Here is a 20103-nt window from a genome sequence, read left to right on the forward strand (position 1 = left end):
GTGAAGTATGTGTATGTAGGTATTTTGAAAAGAAAACACATCCGTCAAGCGACAAACTGCACCTCCGCGCATTCAGGACGCATTTACACGGATTGGAGGCTCCATAAGTCAATTAAACAACTCCAAATGGGCCCAACTATCATGCCAATGGGCTGAGGGCCTCAAAATTAGTGTCCACGATGAAAAACGGGTTGAACGGAGCCGTCCCGGGTTCAGCCGAACTGTTCGGCCGAACCACTTTGGTGGCTGTTCATCGCCATCCTTTACATGGACAGTCCTGATTTCATCCCAATGACGGTTGCGTGGTAGTTTGGTCGTTTCCCATACCTGTAACCGTCATATGGAGGCTATAAATAGAGCTCCTCTCATTCATTCACAACACACAACTTTGAGCTAAATTACAAGAGGCTCTATTGTATCTTTTGTATATTAGAATAAGGTAGAGAGTGAGGAAAAGCTCTGGAGGAGTGCCCGGAAGTTTGGCACTCATCTGACTTCTACCTTGACGAGTGTAGCTTTCTAGGAGGAATTCTGGAGGAGTATCGAAGCTGTCGGTACACTCTGCTCTAGGTTCGGAGAACTTCTTCTATAAAGTAAGCATTCGTGTTCCTTTCTTATGTTATTTAAATACTTTGTTTAAGTAAGATATATTTCCATCTTTGCGGGTTCATTGTTTAGTATTCATACTAAGTGCTCTAGTACTAGGACTCTGGATAAAGAAGGAAGTTCCTGTACAAGTATTAGAGTAGTAATTAATAACTTAGATGTGATGTCTAGGTTAGAGATTACCTTTGTTTGTTGTGTATCCCACGGATTTGTCAGAAGTAGGCGGCAGGTGGTGACAACCCTGAATCCCGTCCTAGTAATCCTCCACGTTCGGATACATCATAGAGCTATAGCCGGAACCACGCTGGCAGACCAGCAGGGATCGATGCCCGAAGCAACAGATAGGGAATTATCTTTACTTAGCTTAGATAATTAAAACACATAGAGAGTCCTCTCTAGCCTGCCTACCTTTAGTTTTTGTCCTTGGATTGTCTTAGCCTTAGGTAGATTACACATGTTCCCTGAGTTCGATATCCTTTTGCGGTCACCCGAAGGTGAAGTGCTACAGCGGTATTCCGTGCGCTTGCGGATTTATCTGTGGTCGTAAGAAATACCAACACATACAAAACGGAACCGTGGCGGCAAAGGGGTTGGTAGATACGACGAACCGCGAACGGGGGGAGTGAACCGGGAATGGTTCACGACCAAAGGAGGGAGAGGAAAGAATTATTAATTCAACTCCTGACATTTTAACTTGACAGTATTACTTCCTCTACTCTGTATATTCCTCTGAACGTCCTGTTAATGATTTAAAGCAAAGCTAATACCAAAAAAATTCTCCCTGACCATTCCAATTATTAAATGCATTATTAATTAGGGTTTCCTCCTAGTTAACAGAGTTATATAGTTAACAGAGTTATAGATGATTCAACAATGATTTAGAAACTACGAAAAATGGAAAAACTCCAGGTGTGATAGCCGCCAAGTCAACCATAGCTAGATGCACTTGTGTGATTATGATGAATATAAAGCAACACCGGCTTCGACCAACAGGAGTATGGCTATTACCTATCAGATAAGGGGCCCGAGCGTGTATAAAAATTCTTGTCTCCATCTTTTTTACTTCAATCTCGCATATACCTTGGTACCGACAATCTCCATATCATGCAAATACCATAGTCGTGACTAAAAAGTCAACAATTAGGAAAAAGTATAGTCCATTTTATTCCTTGAATTTCGCTCGAAGGTTATTTTTCACCCCCGAAAGTTGGTTGTCACACCCAAACTTTTAAAACAAGATAAAATAACACCGTAAATCATATTTCATTGTAGTTTTATTTGGTAAAATGAACTTCAAGCTGTTAATTTTCATGGTTGTGTAATTAATTAACATCTACATTAACAAAAATATGCATAATAAGAGTATGGGATAGAAAACTGCCGCATTTCAGATAAAAACATCAGGAATATGTTATAGGATGTCACTAGTCTTTGATAACTGAGGATGAAAAACAACCTGCTTGTATTGAAAAACTGAATTTTGAACAAAGTTCAAGGCCCAAAAAAGGGCTTTACCCTTGAAAAAAAAATTACAATAGGAATAGTTAGCATATTTTTTTAACGATCCTAGACCAGTGGCTTGCTCCTGGTAGCTCCCTACCAGTTGAGCTATCCACTGTTTCTAGTCAGCATATTTCATATGATATAGAACATATTTTTTAGAAAAAAGAAATATAATCTAGGATGTTATTTATTTTATTTTGAAAGTTAAGGATGAAAAATAACCGGTTTGTAATTTAGGGTGAAAAATATGGACTGTGAACAAAATTCAACAGTAAAAAATGGCCCAAGAAAACATCAAAGTTACAATCTGAAAAATCAGAATATTCATATGTTATAAAAATAATTTTTAACAAATTAATATTACAATTTGAGTAGGAAATTTCGGAAAAAGCACAAACCAAAAACACACACAGAGACGAAGAAATAGCCAATAGCTCACTCTTTCTCGAAAGTGAAAACTGAAAACCCAAAAGCCCAAAACCCTAGCTCTGGTGCCCGGCTCGGCTACCCCGTCGCCACCGCCGTTCGTTTCCCAAATTCACACAAGCCATGGTGCTAGGCCTCTACGCCTTCGCCGACATCGCCGCCGACGGCGCCCCCCACCTCAACTCCGCCGCCGGGGAGGAGCTCGTCCGCGTCGAGCGCGCCGCTGCCGTCGCCCTCGGCTCCCGCGCGCCGGAGCCCCCCGGGACCCTGTTCATCACCACCAGGTAGTAACCGCGCTTCTCTTCGTTCTCCACTTCCCCCAAGTAGTTGCCTCTCCATTGCCTCTGACGCGGCGGAGCGTGCGCGTGTGCTTGTGTGTTGAGCTAGGAGGGTGATTTGGGTCAGTGAGGTGGAGAAGGGCAAGGCCTACGCGGTGGATTTCCTCGCCGTCTCGCTCCACGCCGTCTCTCGCGATCCGGAGGCGTACTCCTCCCCCTGCATCTACACGCAGGTAATTTCTTTCAACTGTAGTTTGAGATAGCTTGGGGGGCGAACATTTGTTTGATTTTAGAGTATTCACAGGGATTGGCTGATCAGCTGTAGGGTTTTATTAGTGACATATTTGAGAAATTTGTGCAGCTTGGGTAATATATAGGATACATTCCCTGTAATTACTACTAATTTAGTGTTTGAATTAGACTTATAATATGGATTGGCCATCATGGTCATGTTGTTATTCAATTTTATTTCTTAAGTTCGGGTATCTGTAATTCTGCATTGTTAGCTTTTGGTTGGGGCTTATGGTTCATGTGATGTTAGATATTTTTTTATTTTGTTTTTTTAATCACCAGCTATTGGTTTCAACAAAACAAAAAAAGAAAGGAACTAAGTAGCTCTAGGAAAGAAAAAGCTTGTGCGCTTGGAGTTTCAAGTGCTTCGGGTCCAACTGAGCTACTTCTCTTTGGAGTTTGGAATATGGCTTGGTCATGTTTTACACAATGTATTGTCTATAGCACTTATGAATAATCTTTCATGATAAGTTTTATATATTCATTTTATTGCTTATGTCGTGTATAGTTTCTTTGGATTACATTCATTTCTGGTGTATCATGGCTTGTTTGTATTCGACTGCTAAGTTAGTAATGCAACTATGTCACGGTCTCGAACTCGTAGGAGAGATTCGGTCGAGTAGAGAAGGGAAGAGATTGAGAGAGTTGGCTTGAGGAAGAAGAAGAAGAAGAATAACAGAACAGAATTGAACAGGAGAGAGATGGAATTGAATTTGAGTATGTTTGATTACATGATTCGATCCCCTTCCTCTCAATCCTGCTGGCTAATATAGCATCGCACTACACAGCCTCTCTCACTCACTGACAGTGGCCCAGCCAATCACTACTAGGTCCACACACTTACAGGGAAACGGGAGTTGGCTGCTTCTCCCTTCTGGGCCGATTCACAGGCTGGGCCGCTGGCTTCTGCTTTGAACTCCCTGCTACAGATGTTGCCGCTGTGACATCCCCTCCTCCTTCAGTTGAAGCTTGTCCCCAAGCTTCAGAGTCAGGAAAACGATGACGAAGTTCTTGAGCATTTTCCCAAGTGACCACATGCGGATCATCTACAGACCACCGAACCAGCAACTGCTCCACCATCTTGGATCCTTTCCGAATGAAGCGACGATCCAGCACTTGCGATGGAACAACTGACGTACCAGCAGTGGACTGAATTCTGGGCAATTGAGAATACACCACCTCACTTGGCACCAATGCTTTCTTAAGCTGTGAGACATGGACCACCGGGTGTATAAGACTGGTAGCTGGTAAAGCCAATTTGTAAGCCACTTCACCAACTCGAGAGAGCACCTGAAAAGGACCATAAAAACGAAAAGCCAACTTGCGATTAGCACGAGTGACCACTGACTGCTGCACAACCGGCTGTAATTTGAGATAAACCCAGTCGCTGACAACAAATGTTCTTTCAGAGCGATGTTGATCAGCCTGAAATTTCATACGAGCTTGAGCACGCAACAAATGATCCCGAATCAAACTCTGAATCTGCTCCCTTTCATGTAACCAGTCAGCTAACTCAGTCGACTGACAAGCTGCATTTGCTGACAAACCAAAATACCGTGGCTTATGTCCATATAATACTTCAAATGGAGTGGTCCCCAAGGCTGAATGGAAGGAAGTATTATACCAATACTCCGCTAGAGCCAGCCATCGACTCCACTGAGAAGGACAAGCATGCACAAAGCAGCGAAGGAAAGTCTCAAGACATTGATTCACACGCTCCGTTTGTCCATCAGTCTGAGGATGATAAGAAGAACTCAACCGGAGTTGTGTACCAGCCAACTTGAATAGAGTAGCCCACAGGGTGCTTGTGAAAATCCTATCACGATCAGAGATGAGTGACTAAGGTAATCCATGCAATTTATGAATAAACTGCATATAAGCTTCGGCCACATCCATAGCTGTGAAAGGGTGAGCAAGAGGAACAAAATGGCTATACTTGGAAAACTTGTCGACTACCACCAGGATACAATTAAAGGTAGCTGACTTTGGTAAGCCTTCAATAAAATCCAAAGAAACAACTTGCCAAGCATGGTCAGGTACAGGCAGTGGTTGCAACATTCCCGGATACTTGACATGTTCTGATTTGGCTTGTTGACAAACAGAGCAAGCAGTAACAAACTGCATAACTGTAGTGCGCAATTGAGGCCAAGCAAACAGTTGTTTCACCCTTTGGTAAGTGACATGAATGCCTGAATGACCCCCAACTGGTGCAGTATGCAAGTTAGCCAAAATCTTTTGTTGAACTAAGGTATTGTTACCTATCCACATCCTTTTGAGCAGGTGTATAACGGTAGGGACGCACATTGACTGGAGTAGCTCCTGGCATGGGTGGAATTGTATGATCAAAAACCCTGGACGGTGGTAATCCAGAAGGTTCTTCAAACACCTGTCCAAATTCTGCTAGCACTTGTTGAATTTCCACAGGAATTTGCTCCTTGTTTGAAGATTCTGACAGAGTGCACAACTGAATCAGGTGAGAGATGGCCTGTCTATCCTTCAACTCCAAAAACTGTTGAGAAGAGAGTTGAGAACACTGTTCAGTTTCTGACAAAATTCCCTGTAATGTAATGGATTCCTTTCTCCAGGAAACTGTCAAGAGCTTGTTAACCCAATCGACCTGCATAGGACTATGAGCCATCAACCAGTCCATGCCTAAAATCATGTCATAACTTCCCAGATTTAACACCTTTAAGTCAGTATAAAACACCCATCCTTGGGTCATCCATTCACACCTTGGTACTGAAGTAAGACAAGTAAGTATGGAACCGTTTGCTACTTTCACTTGTACTGGTGGTTCAAGAGTTACAACTCCTTGCAAGGTTTGAGCAATCTTAGAGCTAATAAAACTTGCTGTACTACCTGAATCCACCAATATAAGCACTTCTTTACCCTGAACATATCCCAACATTCTCATACAGCCCACTGTTTCAAAGCCATTTATAGCCTGAACTGAAATTGACATCAATCCAGGACTGTCCAGACCATCACTTTCGTCAGAAATACCCTGATCAGAGAGCAAATCGGATTGCAAAACTGTGAGCAATTCTTGAACTGCATGCAGTTGTATAGTGTTTGCACACTTATGGATTGGAGACCACTTCTCTGCACATATGTAACATAACCCCTGAGCTCTACGCTGAGCCTTCAGTGTAGAAATTTTATCATTACTGGTACCAGTCTTGGTATTGTCAAGAAACTTACGATCCTCTGATCGATTCAAAACACCAGAGCCACTTCCAAGGTTTGGAGGTAAGGGTAATGGTAATGCTCCTTTGAATGCGACATTTGGCCGAATCTGCAAATTTCCACCATCACTTTTCTTCAGATTTGGAACTGACACTGTCATTGTCTCAGAAATCACTTCTTCTTGCAACATTGCTACTGCCAAAGCATTCTCCAAATCTTTAGGACGTTGCAGCAGCACTGCATTCCTGATTTCTTGACGCAGTCCCTCAGTAAAACGATGTGTTAGATATCGCATATTCAAAACAGGATCATATGTCAGCAATTGATTCATTAATTCATCAAATCTCTCATAATATTCCCAAACTGTTCCTGTCTGCTTAATACTATCCATCTGTCTAATGAGAGTTTCATGTTGGTCCCTATCAAATTTGTGTGACACAGCAATACAAAAATTCTCCCACACAGGAAATCTAACATGAGCCTTAGAAGACCGTAACCAGGAAGCTGCCCTATCCAAAAAATAAATTGTGGCTATTCTAACCCACAACCCTGGAAAAGTATTATTCACATCAAAATAATGTTCACATCTCATTTTCCAATCCTCTGGGTCTGTTCCATCAAACTTAGGGAAATCTAACTTGGGAACCCTGTGATTATACTGACGCCCAAACTGATCCCCATCAAATTCCCCACCCCCCAACTCAAATTGATCAAAATTTTTCAGAGATGTGGAAGGAGATTCATACGCACCCTTGACCGGAGTCGGGCCTAGGGTTGCGTTCATCCCCAGTACCCTTCCCCGGTGTTCATGAGCTTGCAGTCGGCCACTGGCCAATTTGTTTCCGCCTTCCGCCGCGGCAGCTTGAGATGAAGTTGGCGGCGTAGGCAGCAGTGGCGCCTTCCTTTCCTCGTCCGTCAACGGAACTCGAGGGGAAGACGTCGCCGGAGAAGCCTGCTTCATTTTGCCGACGAGATCCAGTTGCTGACGAAGGTCGCCGACTTCCTCACGCAACTCCTGAACTGCTGCTTCTACTTGAGGTCTCCAACTGCTCACTTCGCGATCTAGCTTGACGACCGCTGCTTGAGTTTCGCCTTGAGCACGATTCAGCCTCACCAAGGACTCCTAGATCTCCATCAACACCTTGCCGAAATCAATGTTCTGCTTCTCCATCGCTTCGACTTGAAGTTGCAAACGGGAAGTATATCGTGGCTTCTCCAGGATCGAAATTGCTCTGATACCAAATTGTCACGGTCTCGAACTCGTAGGAGAGATTCGGTCGAGTAGAGAAGGGAAGAGATTGAGAGAGTTGGCTTGAGGAAGAAGAAGAAGAAGAACAGAACAGAATTGAACAGGAGAGAGATGGAATTGAATTTGAGTATGTTTGATTACATGATTCGATCCCCTTCCTCTCAATCCTGCCGGCTTATATAGCATCGCACTACACAGCCTCTCTCACTCACTGACAGTGGCCCAGCCAATCACTACTGGGTCCACACACTCGCAGGGAAACGGGAGTTGGGCTGCTTCTCCCTTCTGGGCCGATTCACAGGCTGGGCCGCTGGCTTCTGCTTTGAACTCCCTGCTACAGATGTTGCCGCCGTGACAAACTACAGGCTATGACCCATTTGACTAAGGTGGAGTTTATTTTCCTTTTCTTTGAGAGGATTGGCAGAAATTTTCTCCTTTGGTTCACCGGGTACTAACGGATGGACACTGCTATTGTTTATTCTCTTTGGTTTTATCCTTTTGATCTTATAGCATTAGTAGATTTCAGTTTGTACGCAGCAAACACCAGTGAAGGTGATTTTTGCTACTAGCATAGTAGCAAATAGTTGAAAGATAAATGTATGGATGTAATTTATCACGTGCAGCCTTTTTGTAATCTTCATAGAGCTGGTACATAATTTTCAACTCAAGAGTGATCCTAGTCTGGATATATCATTTGTCCTGTATGCTGGGTGGGTGCGGAGTTCTTCGTGGTTTTTGTTTAGAGCTCTTGTAGCTGCTAAATTTTGAATTCTGAAATGTGATGTTGATGTATTTAGTGAATTTGGCATATCACAATTGATTCTTTGTCTATTTTCGGTGTTATCTTTTATTATCTGATTCTAATGTTTGCTATTCCCTTTGTTGGAATTTTCAAAGATTGAGACAGAAGATGGTTCTGATGAGGAGTCCGATGAATCAGACTCCGAAGTAAATGTGGAAACAGAGCTATCGAAAGTCACTGAGATGCGTATCATACCATCTGATCCTTGTCAGTGTATCCTTTTTACAGTAAATTGTCTGATGTAGGAGCATTTATTGGTTTTCCTTGTATAAATCTACCTCTGATGCTTGCATACTAAATTTTGATATGAGTGCAGGTTTACATGAAATAACTATCATTTCTAATGCTCTATGTTCATTTTTCATTAGCTCTTTATTTTTAATTTATTCTCATGACTGTAGCAACTAATAGTCATGATTAGATTTGTTTATTCTTGAAGAGTAGGTCTTCACTCTAGAGGGTACTACTTTAAGAATGTAATGTGTGCATTCTGTTCCTTCACAAGTAAAAATTTGCTTGTCTTATGTTATTCAGTTACAAATGGTTCTCTGTTGGGATTAATAGCTAATCAAGAATAAACTACCTTGCATAATTAGTATCATACTGCAGATCATCATGGCAGATATATTTTTTATTTCCAGCAGTTTGAAATGCTATTTATTTGAAGAATTGACTAATACTATTTCTTGAAGCATTTGTATCTTCTATTATATATTCACATTATATCTTGGATCCTTGACAGAAGTTTCAGTGGATGGACTCTTTGAAGCATTCTCACATTGTGCTGAATTGAACCCCGATCCTAATGCTGGTAAGTTTTAATAGTTAATAAACAATAAAAGAATGTTCTTTGTTTGATGTATGCCTTTTTAATTACCAGAGAGTGATGAAGAGAATGGCTGGGCTCATAGAGATGAAGGTGATGAAGATATGACTGGTGGTAAGAATTCGCCCTGTTCATTTCTCTTTTGTGTTCATCCAAACGTTATGCATAATCTTTTATGTATTATCTTGCATTCAGGAAGTGATGCTGAATGTGAGTTTTCAGATGTCAACCCGATAGGTCAAACTGATGAACATGATATTACTCATGCTGTAGTTGAGGTATGCTGTTGGTTTGTTCTACCATTATGTTTTATGCTTTATATGATTCTGTGAAACGATTGCAAGTGAAATAAAACTCTTGTGTTATAAGCTTGGTTGTAAAGGTTTTTTCTTTTCTTCGGGCTCCTGTGAATATAATCTGTATTTACTACAACATATGGTATAGGAATTGGTAATGGCATCCTCTCACGTCATTTTATTTAGAAACTACGACCATATGTATATTTCTTACTGTTTTTGTCACATAATATGTTAAGGTATAGTTAATTCATATACAGATATACCGTGTGATTCAGGGTGGCAGTTGATTATCCTTTCAAAATTATTATAAACATCAAACAGTTACTTTCTGAACAGTTTGATCTGTATACTAAGATAAAACTCTTTTGTTCCTTCCCCTGCCAATCTCATGAGCTAACTCGAACAAAAACCTCATAATGTCCTTATGCAGCTTCAGATCAATGACCAACGTTTTGAGGATGCAGAGGAAGCAGAACATGAGACGCATGGAAATGGACACTAATGCAGGTGCCTTGTTATTTTCTTCTCTGAAGAAAAAAAAAACTGGTTTGTTGTACATCGCCAATGATGCACATTGTTGACTAAAGACTTATTTTTTGTTTGTTTCTTTTCCTTCCCTTTTGAGATGTCACAGATTAACTCCTTTGGGCCACCTTGTAAACTTGCATCAATGGCAACGTATGGGAGAAAAAAGGTCTTGCTACTGGTCAAGAAAAATGTAAGCTGAAAGCATGCTGGAGGTCTTTGTATGCGTTGTCTTCTGTAAAATACATGTATGATCATGCAACTTCATATTCAGAGATATTTTGACAATGTGCTCATGGAAAACATCCATACTTTGTAAGTGTTCAAGCTTAATTGTCAGATTTTTTTTTATTTACATCCTTGATCGACCAAAGATGTATGCTGATAGCTGAGCAACAAACATTTCCTTTTCTGTAGCATTTGCTACTGATGAATGGTCCTGTGCTCAATGTCCAAGGACTTGCAGCAGAATCCGTTAGCTCGTTTTATTGCTGTCAGTATTGTTCTTGTAGACATTTGTTCATGATGAACTTTTGCTCGGTTGAGTATGGTAATCTGAAGGTTAAGTTATTTTTTTTACACGATTTGAGGCAATGGGCAGGGAGCTCTGTGTTGAAGGGAGTACTCTGTTAAAGCATGATTTCTTTCGAATGTAGGAATTTGAAAACACTGGAGTAAGAAAAGGCAGGAATTCAATTTACACGTTGTTCAAACCCATGCTATGAACCCTCAAGGTTTCTATGCATTGGAATTTTGTAGCGCAGTCGTCCTTCTATCCCTTCTTCCACTGCACACAACGCGTCCGCACGTCTACCGAAGGGACACATTAGGTGATTTCCCACGCTTTCTACGGAAATTGCCAAGTAACTTCTAAATTTTTTTAATGATCGAGCTAAAAGTATAAAAGTATAAATTATATTAGTTATTAACAACAAATAAAATTGGTTTGTCAAAGTATGTTTAGAGAGAAATACATTTAGTATGAGATTGTAGATGAAATATGATATTCTACACTTTAATTGTATAGATGAATATATGTTAAGTAATATAGAAATGATGGATATATATATATATATATATATATATATATATATATATATATATGTTAAAAATATTGTGAAAAAATAATGTGAAGAAAAATGATTGGATGTTGATATGTAGAATTCAATGAATTATAGATATGTTGCATGCTTGCATAAGCTTGTTTGTAATTAGGGTAAATTGAAATCATGCTATTATAATTTTGCAAAGTTTAAGATATGTCATCGGTATCTCAATGACATGTAGAACTCATATGAGTCAATGACATGTGGTTCAGGATGGTATATCTTAAATTTTGCAAAATTATAATGGCATGGTTCCAATTTTTCCTTGTAATTATTACTAGTGGACGATGAGGTGGCATGTTATCGCGCTACATCCATGAATTTTTTCAGTTTTTTTCGATTTTTTCCGGAATTTTGAATTTGGTCAAAATTCATCCAAATCATATCGCCGGTTTCCCCTACCGTACCCCCGCGATAAGCGTGATAAGTGATGCGATTATCACACGATAAGTGAAACCCTGGTCCAACTCTAAAATATTTTATATTTTTTATTAGATGTTTCTATTAGGTGATTTATTTTTTGACCAATGTAGATTATAAATTAGTGTAAAATTATAATGTCATTATAGCTCCTAATAGTCGTTGTACCGCTGGAAAACGTCTTTTTCTAGTATAGACAAAAAATATTTTTTACATGAGTTCTTAGGGGAAAAGGAACTTACGTTAAAATGGTAAAAAGCTTAGAAAAATTGATGTTTTCTGCATGCTTTTTTTCCCTAAACACTAAAGGAAGCAGGGAGTGTACATTGCGAAGAAGTTGGATTCTTTTGTCTATTATATCAATCAAATTATTATTAGTACTGACGGAGCGTGGGGCTCCTCACCGGGAGACCGCGCAGGCCCCCCTTTGCCGGTTCGGCCGGGGGCGCTAAGTGAGGTTCTAAGCCCTCGGTCTGTGGAATATTCGCGAGAGAGGCAATGCACGAGACACGGGCGATGTAGACAGGTTCGGGCCGCTGAGAAGCGTAATACCCTACTCCTGTGTTCTGGTGGATCTGTGTATGAAGAAACTACAAAGAGTTCGAGAGCTAGAACAAGTTTAGACTCTAGAACTCGTTTGCTCCTCCTTTCCCCTTTTTTCTTCTCCGTCCCTCTCTTTGGTGGGCAAGGTCCTCCTTTTATAACTCAAGGGGATACCACATGCTCCACTTCTACCTACTCTTCTTTTGGGTGGGGACCCACCCTCTCTTGACCAAAACCCCGTTCGCCTTCTCTTGGAAGCTAAAATATAGCTTGTCTTTGAGTGTGGCCCAGCGTCCTCACTCGTCTGACATAGGGGATCACCCTGTCATTCCTTCATTAATGGGCGGAGATTTGCAATGGCTGCTATCCGAATGACCCTCCGATGGGATGGGTCATACCTACCTCCACTCCGCTGGAAGGAGGTGCAAAATGGGTGCGCGGTTGTCTGCCTATGACATGACCAGCGTCAGACCAGTCACAGACCGGTCATTGTTGTCCACCACGTGTCAGTTTAGCAAGCTGCATGTCTGCCCTTCTTCATACAACGACTTCCTTGCAATGGTTGCGATGAAGCCTGGAATATATCTGGGCGGGACTGACGTGCCAACTCCAGGAGGTAGCACGCCGGCTCCGGCTAGGGACGAGTGCCTGGAGGCTCTCATCAATCCGACGGGACGGGGCGAGGCGTGTGTCAGGCCGCCTGTTGCCACCTAACCCGCGATCTGACCGGTCTGTGACCGGTCACACACTGCGACCGGTCACGGACCGGATGAGCGCTGCGCTGCATTAAATGCGGCGTGGCGCGCTCGTCCAAACCGCAATAAATGCGGTTAGGTGAGCCCTGCTGTGCTCACCTAAACCATACACGTGGCGTCAAAACCACAGGGGGTCGGGGCGCCCCTGCCCTCGGGGCCGAAACGGGAGCGGCCCGACCCCTCGGGGAGACAAAAGGCGGGGAGGTCTCGTCACCCTCGGGCCCGACCCGGGCCACGTGGGTGACTGCGGCTACCCTAACCTCTAGTCATGATACCCTCGGCCCCATGTCATCGACAGTAGCCCCCGGCGTCACGCCAGGGCGATCGCCCCCCTCGAGGGAAGCGCTCGGGCGTGACGCCATTCTTTAGATCTGGTGACAGGTGGGGCCGGTCTCTACAGGCGGGTAGGAACTCAGCGGTCGCAAGTCGCACGCATTGGCAGGGAAAACTGATCGATAATAATGAGCGGCCTCTTCGAGACTGCCACATCACTCGAGCAGCGCGCGAATCGGGACGAGTCAGTTCGTTTCGCCTGGAGACGTGATGATGGCGCTTCGGTCGGCGAGCGAAGTTAACGCGCGCACGATATGTCCCATCTCGACTGCCACGGCCTCGTGCGCCGCAAACGGGCGAGTGGGATTAGCAGAGGCGTGGGCGCAAGAAACGAGGGGGCGAGATAGTGGGCGCGGGAAGCGAGGAGCCGGGCAGAGCGTTGGCAAGGGTATAAAGACGCCGAGGAAGAGATTCGTTTCCTTCCTCTCGCCATTATTCCCCTTGCCTTCGCCGCTTGCGCTCTAACTCTTCGTTTCCTGTGCCCTACCCTCGCCGCACTCGCTCGTTCTCAAGTTCCTCCTCTGCCGGCGTCATGGCACGGGGCTCCGCACCGCTCGATGGTAGCGTGCTGCCGCCTTCCCGCATCGTGAGCGAGAGGCAGGCTGGGCTACCGCGCCGCTTCATGCCGGAATCTGCCACCGGCCGGGAGATGGTCGCGCTGGGCGAGGGACGCCCGGCGCCACGTTACCCGGGGCGGTCCGTCTTCTTCCTCTCTTTTGCAATGGCAGGGCTAGTCCCGCCATTCTCTTCTTTCTTCATGGATGTTCTGGAGCATTATGATCTCCAGATGGCGCACCTCACCCCCAACGCGGTAATGACGTTGGCCATCTTCGCACACCTGTGCGAGATGTTTATCGGGGTGCGCCCATCTCTTCGGCTGTTCCGGTGGTTCTTCACCGTACAGCCAGTGTCGCCGCCGTCGGTGGTCGGTGGCTGCTACTTCCAGCCGCGGGGGCCGGTGCTGAGCCGCTACATTCCCTGCGTCCTGCGCAAGAAGTGGGACGACTGGAAGAGCGACTGGTTCTACACCCCCCTCGCCGACGAAGCGCGCCTCCGACTTCCGAGCCAGCCCCCGGCGCAGGCCTCCAGCTGGCGCGTGCCGGTAGATCTGGGAGACGGCTACGACACCGTCCTTGACCGCCTGGCGGGCCTGCGATCCTAGGGGCTCACGGGGGCCATGGTGTACGACGACTACCTTCGTCGCCGGATCGCGCCGCTCCAGCGGCGCGCCCGGGGCGCCTGGGAGTACACCGGGTCGAAGGACTACATGAGGACCCACCAGGGGGGCAGATGGGACTGGGCCCCTGAGGATTTCAAGATGGTGGTCCAACGGGTGCTGAATCTCAGCTCCGTGGAGGCGTCCCTCATCCCCCAAGGAGTCCTCCCCCTCTGCAGCGATCCAGATCGCGCCAACATCTTGACCATCATGATGGCGGTCGGGGCGTCGGAGGAGCGGGCTCCTCGAGGCCACGATGGCGCGGGCGGGAGCCGCAGGGGGGAACAATCTACCCCAGGAGGGGGTCGTGCTTCTGGGCCCCGCGACGGGGGCCCGGGGGGCAGCCGCCCTGCCGACGCCCGGGGGAAGAGGAAGCAGGAGGGTACCCCTTCCCCATCTCCTCCCCGAGGGGGCGGGGCGGTGCGTGCTAGCAGCAGGCGCTCGGAAGGTGCCGCGCCAACGCCGCAGCCCGAGGGGGAGCGGAAAAAGAAACGGCTCCGCAAGATGGGGGGGACCGAGCCAAGCCGGGGAAACCTCATCTCCCCCCCAAGGTGGTCGTTTAACCGACCTCCTCGCAGGTTCGTCCCCGCGCCTACTACGGCCGAATTCATTCTTTCAAAGCGAGTTTTCACTTACCTGTTTCTTTTTGTCTTCTGGTTTTTCTTCTGCTTCAGCGAGATCCCGTCGCGCCCCTCCCGCCATTCCAAGTCCGGCCGGTCTGAGGCCGAGGATACGGCGACCGCGGAGGCCCGGAGGCGGGAAGCTGACCGGCGAGAAGCCGCGGACCGCCTTCGGGAAGCCGAGGAGGCTGCCCAGGAGGCCGTCCGGGCTCGCCAGGCTGAGGAAGCCGCTCGGGAGGAGGCCAGGCTCCGCCGGGCCGAGGAGTCCGCCCGGGAGGCGGAGGTGGCACGCGCACGCCAGGCGGCCTGCCAAGCCCCCGACCCGACTCCGCCCGAGGCGACGATGACTTCCGAGGCCACCCACGACTAGGCCGCAGGCGCACCGCTCGGGCCCGACTCCTCGGGCGACGCTCAGGACGAGCCAGGTTCGGGGGACGTCCCCGAGTCCGGCACGTCGATCGGCGGGCCGAGCCGTGCGGCATTCTCACCGAGGCGGCTCTCTCCCATGCCTTCCGCTGCCCCACTGAGCGCGGAGCCCCTTCTGCAAGCCTTGGCCACTGCGAACACCACGGTGTTGGATGGGTTAAATGCCCAGATGGAGGTCCTGCAGGCAGAGCGGGCGGAGCTCGACGCGGCGTGAGCGCGTGTCGAAGAGGGGCAATGCTCGGTGGAGGCCATGGTGGAGGCGGGCCGCAAGGCACACCGCCGGCACACCTGAGAGCTCGAGGCCCGTCGGAAGGAGCTGGCGGAGATTGCCAGGGAGGTGGAGGAGAAGCGAGAGGCTGCCCTCATTGCCACCGCCGTGCTGAACGAGGCGCGGGACGATCTCCGCCTCCAATACGGGAGCTAGGCGGCGGAGCTAGGAAAGAAGCCGGCACACCTGAGAGCTCGAGGCCCGTCGGAAGGAGCTGGCGGAGATTGCCAGGGAGGTGGAGGAGAAGCGAGAGGCTGCCCTCATTGCCACCGCCGTGCTGAACGAGGCGCGGGACGATCTCCGCCTCCAATACGGGAGCTAGGCGGCGGAGCTAGGAAAGAAGCTCGACGCCGCCCGGGGGGTCCTTGACGCCGCCGCTGCCCGGGAACGGCGGGCGGCGAAGACCGAGGCGGCGTCCCGGCGGCGCGAAGAAGCCCTTGAGGCCCGCGCCATGGTGCTGGAGGGGAAGACGTCGCCGGAGAAGCCTGCTTCATTTTGCCGACGAGATCCAGTTGCTGACGAAGGTCGCCGACTTCCTCACGCAACTCCTGAACTGCTGCTTCTACTTGAGGTCTCCAACTGCTCACTTCGCGATCTAGCTTGACGACCGCTGCTTGAGTTTCGCCTTGAGCACGATTCAGCCTCACCAAGGACTCCTAGATCTCCATCAACACCTTGCCGAAATCAATGTTCTGCTTCTCCATCGCTTCGACTTGAAGTTGCAAACGGGAAGTATATCGTGGCTTCTCCAGGATCGAAATTGCTCTGATACCAAATTGTCACGGTCTCGAACTCGTAGGAGAGATTCGGTCGAGTAGAGAAGGGAAGAGATTGAGAGAGTTGGCTTGAGGAAGAAGAAGAAGAAGAACAGAACAGAATTGAACAGGAGAGAGATGGAATTGAATTTGAGTATGTTTGATTACATGATTCGATCCCCTTCCTCTCAATCCTGCCGGCTTATATAGCATCGCACTACACAGCCTCTCTCACTCACTGACAGTGGCCCAGCCAATCACTACTGGGTCCACACACTCGCAGGGAAACGGGAGTTGGGCTGCTTCTCCCTTCTGGGCCGATTCACAGGCTGGGCCGCTGGCTTCTGCTTTGAACTCCCTGCTACAGATGTTGCCGCCGTGACAAACTACAGGCTATGACCCATTTGACTAAGGTGGAGTTTATTTTCCTTTTCTTTGAGAGGATTGGCAGAAATTTTCTCCTTTGGTTCACCGGGTACTAACGGATGGACACTGCTATTGTTTATTCTCTTTGGTTTTATCCTTTTGATCTTATAGCATTAGTAGATTTCAGTTTGTACGCAGCAAACACCAGTGAAGGTGATTTTTGCTACTAGCATAGTAGCAAATAGTTGAAAGATAAATGTATGGATGTAATTTATCACGTGCAGCCTTTTTGTAATCTTCATAGAGCTGGTACATAATTTTCAACTCAAGAGTGATCCTAGTCTGGATATATCATTTGTCCTGTATGCTGGGTGGGTGCGGAGTTCTTCGTGGTTTTTGTTTAGAGCTCTTGTAGCTGCTAAATTTTGAATTCTGAAATGTGATGTTGATGTATTTAGTGAATTTGGCATATCACAATTGATTCTTTGTCTATTTTCGGTGTTATCTTTTATTATCTGATTCTAATGTTTGCTATTCCCTTTGTTGGAATTTTCAAAGATTGAGACAGAAGATGGTTCTGATGAGGAGTCCGATGAATCAGACTCCGAAGTAAATGTGGAAACAGAGCTATCGAAAGTCACTGAGATGCGTATCATACCATCTGATCCTTGTCAGTGTATCCTTTTTACAGTAAATTGTCTGATGTAGGAGCATTTATTGGTTTTCCTTGTATAAATCTACCTCTGATGCTTGCATACTAAATTTTGATATGAGTGCAGGTTTACATGAAATAACTATCATTTCTAATGCTCTATGTTCATTTTTCATTAGCTCTTTATTTTTAATTTATTCTCATGACTGTAGCAACTAATAGTCATGATTAGATTTGTTTATTCTTGAAGAGTAGGTCTTCACTCTAGAGGGTACTACTTTAAGAATGTAATGTGTGCATTCTGTTCCTTCACAAGTAAAAATTTGCTTGTCTTATGTTATTCAGTTACAAATGGTTCTCTGTTGGGATTAATAGCTAATCAAGAATAAACTACCTTGCATAATTAGTATCATACTGCAGATCATCATGGCAGATATATTTTTTATTTCCAGCAGTTTGAAATGCTATTTATTTGAAGAATTGACTAATACTATTTCTTGAAGCATTTGTATCTTCTATTATATATTCACATTATATCTTGGATCCTTGACAGAAGTTTCAGTGGATGGACTCTTTGAAGCATTCTCACATTGTGCTGAATTGAACCCCGATCCTAATGCTGGTAAGTTTTAATAGTTAATAAACAATAAAAGAATGTTCTTTGTTTGATGTATGCCTTTTTAATTACCAGAGAGTGATGAAGAGAATGGCTGGGCTCATAGAGATGAAGGTGATGAAGATATGACTGGTGGTAAGAATTCGCCCTGTTCATTTCTCTTTTGTGTTCATCCAAACGTTATGCATAATCTTTTATGTATTATCTTGCATTCAGGAAGTGATGCTGAATGTGAGTTTTCAGATGTCAACCCGATAGGTCAAACTGATGAACATGATATTACTCATGCTGTAGTTGAGGTATGCTGTTGGTTTGTTCTACCATTATGTTTTATGCTTTATATGATTCTGTGAAACGATTGCAAGTGAAATAAAACTCTTGTGTTATAAGCTTGGTTGTAAAGGTTTTTTCTTTTCTTCGGGCTCCTGTGAATATAATCTGTATTTACTACAACATATGGTATAGGAATTGGTAATGGCATCCTCTCACGTCATTTTATTTAGAAACTACGACCATATGTATATTTCTTACTGTTTTTGTCACATAATATGTTAAGGTATAGTTAATTCATATACAGATATACCGTGTGATTCAGGGTGGCAGTTGATTATCCTTTCAAAATTATTATAAACATCAAACAGTTACTTTCTGAACAGTTTGATCTGTATACTAAGATAAAACTCTTTTGTTCCTTCCCCTGCCAATCTCATGAGCTAACTCGAACAAAAACCTCATAATGTCCTTATGCAGCTTCAGATCAATGACCAACGTTTTGAGGATGCAGAGGAAGCAGAACATGAGACGCATGGAAATGGACACTAATGCAGGTGCCTTGTTATTTTCTTCTCTGAAGAAAAAAAAAACTGGTTTGTTGTACATCGCCAATGATGCACATTGTTGACTAAAGACTTATTTTTTGTTTGTTTCTTTTCCTTCCCTTTTGAGATGTCACAGATTAACTCCTTTGGGCCACCTTGTAAACTTGCATCAATGGCAACGTATGGGAGAAAAAAGGTCTTGCTACTGGTCAAGAAAAATGTAAGCTGAAAGCATGCTGGAGGTCTTTGTATGCGTTGTCTTCTGTAAAATACATGTATGATCATGCAACTTCATATTCAGAGATATTTTGACAATGTGCTCATGGAAAACATCCATACTTTGTAAGTGTTCAAGCTTAATTGTCAGATTTTTTTTTATTTACATCCTTGATCGACCAAAGATGTATGCTGATAGCTGAGCAACAAACATTTCCTTTTCTGTAGCATTTGCTACTGATGAATGGTCCTGTGCTCAATGTCCAAGGACTTGCAGCAGAATCCGTTAGCTCGTTTTATTGCTGTCAGTATTGTTCTTGTAGACATTTGTTCATGATGAACTTTTGCTCGGTTGAGTATGGTAATCTGAAGGTTAAGTTATTTTTTTTACACGATTTGAGGCAATGGGCAGGGAGCTCTGTGTTGAAGGGAGTACTCTGTTAAAGCATGATTTCTTTCGAATGTAGGAATTTGAAAACACTGGAGTAAGAAAAGGCAGGAATTCAATTTACACGTTGTTCAAACCCATGCTATGAACCCTCAAGGTTTCTATGCATTGGAATTTTGTAGCGCAGTCGTCCTTCTATCCCTTCTTCCACTGCACACAACGCGTCCGCACGTCTACCGAAGGGACACATTAGGTGATTTCCCACGCTTTCTACGGAAATTGCCAAGTAACTTCTAAATTTTTTTAATGATCGAGCTAAAAGTATAAAAGTATAAATTATATTAGTTATTAACAACAAATAAAATTGGTTTGTCAAAGTATGTTTAGAGAGAAATACATTTAGTATGAGATTGTAGATGAAATATGATATTCTACACTTTAATTGTATAGATGAATATATGTTAAGTAATATAGAAATGATGGATATATATATATATATATATATATATATATGTTAAAAATATTGTGAAAAAATAATGTGAAGAAAAATGATTGGATGTTGATATGTAGAATTCAATGAATTATAGATATGTTGCATGCTTGCATAAGCTTGT

At 44.8% G+C, this 20103-nt stretch overlaps 2 protein-coding genes across 2 annotated transcripts; both read left to right on the forward strand.

The window, feature by feature from the left end:
• The first annotated feature begins 2562 nt into the window (after positions 1 to 2562).
• Positions 2563 to 10346, forward strand: LOC4348184 (chloride conductance regulatory protein ICln). The gene is made up of 8 exons (XM_015759166.3): positions 2563 to 2819; positions 2923 to 3046; positions 8437 to 8554; positions 9093 to 9152; positions 9222 to 9281; positions 9363 to 9445; positions 9897 to 9973; positions 10101 to 10346. The coding sequence occupies exons 1-7, from the start codon at positions 2659 to 2661 to the stop codon at positions 9966 to 9968; spliced, it is 678 nt and encodes a 225-aa protein (XP_015614652.1). The 5' UTR covers positions 2563 to 2658; the 3' UTR covers positions 9969 to 9973; positions 10101 to 10346.
• A 6358-nt stretch (positions 10347 to 16704) lies between these two features.
• Positions 16705 to 19267, forward strand: LOC107279226 (chloride conductance regulatory protein ICln-like). The gene is made up of 7 exons (XM_015759167.3): positions 16705 to 16846; positions 17358 to 17475; positions 18014 to 18073; positions 18143 to 18202; positions 18284 to 18366; positions 18818 to 18894; positions 19022 to 19267. Exons 1-6 carry the CDS (start codon positions 16829 to 16831, stop codon positions 18887 to 18889), a joined length of 411 nt encoding a protein of 136 aa, XP_015614653.1. The 5' UTR covers positions 16705 to 16828; the 3' UTR covers positions 18890 to 18894; positions 19022 to 19267.
• Positions 19268 to 20103: the final 836 nt, after the last annotated feature.

The sequence above is a fragment of the Oryza sativa genome, chromosome 10 (assembly GCF_034140825.1).
Source record: "Oryza sativa Japonica Group chromosome 10, ASM3414082v1".
NCBI classification, from domain to species: Eukaryota; Viridiplantae; Streptophyta; class Magnoliopsida; order Poales; family Poaceae; genus Oryza; species Oryza sativa.

Coding starts and splice junctions, on each gene's coding strand:
- LOC4348184 (XM_015759166.3), top strand. CDS start 2,659: ATGGTGCTAGGCCTCTACGCCTTCGCCGACATCGCCGCCGACGGCGCC. Junction 3,047..8,436: donor CCCCCTGCATCTACACGCAG/GTAATTTCTTTC, acceptor GAATTTTCAAAG/ATTGAGACAGAAGATGGTTC. Junction 9,282..9,362: donor TGATGAAGATATGACTGGTG/GTAAGAATTCGC, acceptor TCTTGCATTCAG/GAAGTGATGCTGAATGTGAG.
- LOC107279226 (XM_015759167.3), top strand. Junction 18,074..18,142: donor GAACCCCGATCCTAATGCTG/GTAAGTTTTAAT, acceptor TTTAATTACCAG/AGAGTGATGAAGAGAATGGC. Junction 18,203..18,283: donor TGATGAAGATATGACTGGTG/GTAAGAATTCGC, acceptor TCTTGCATTCAG/GAAGTGATGCTGAATGTGAG.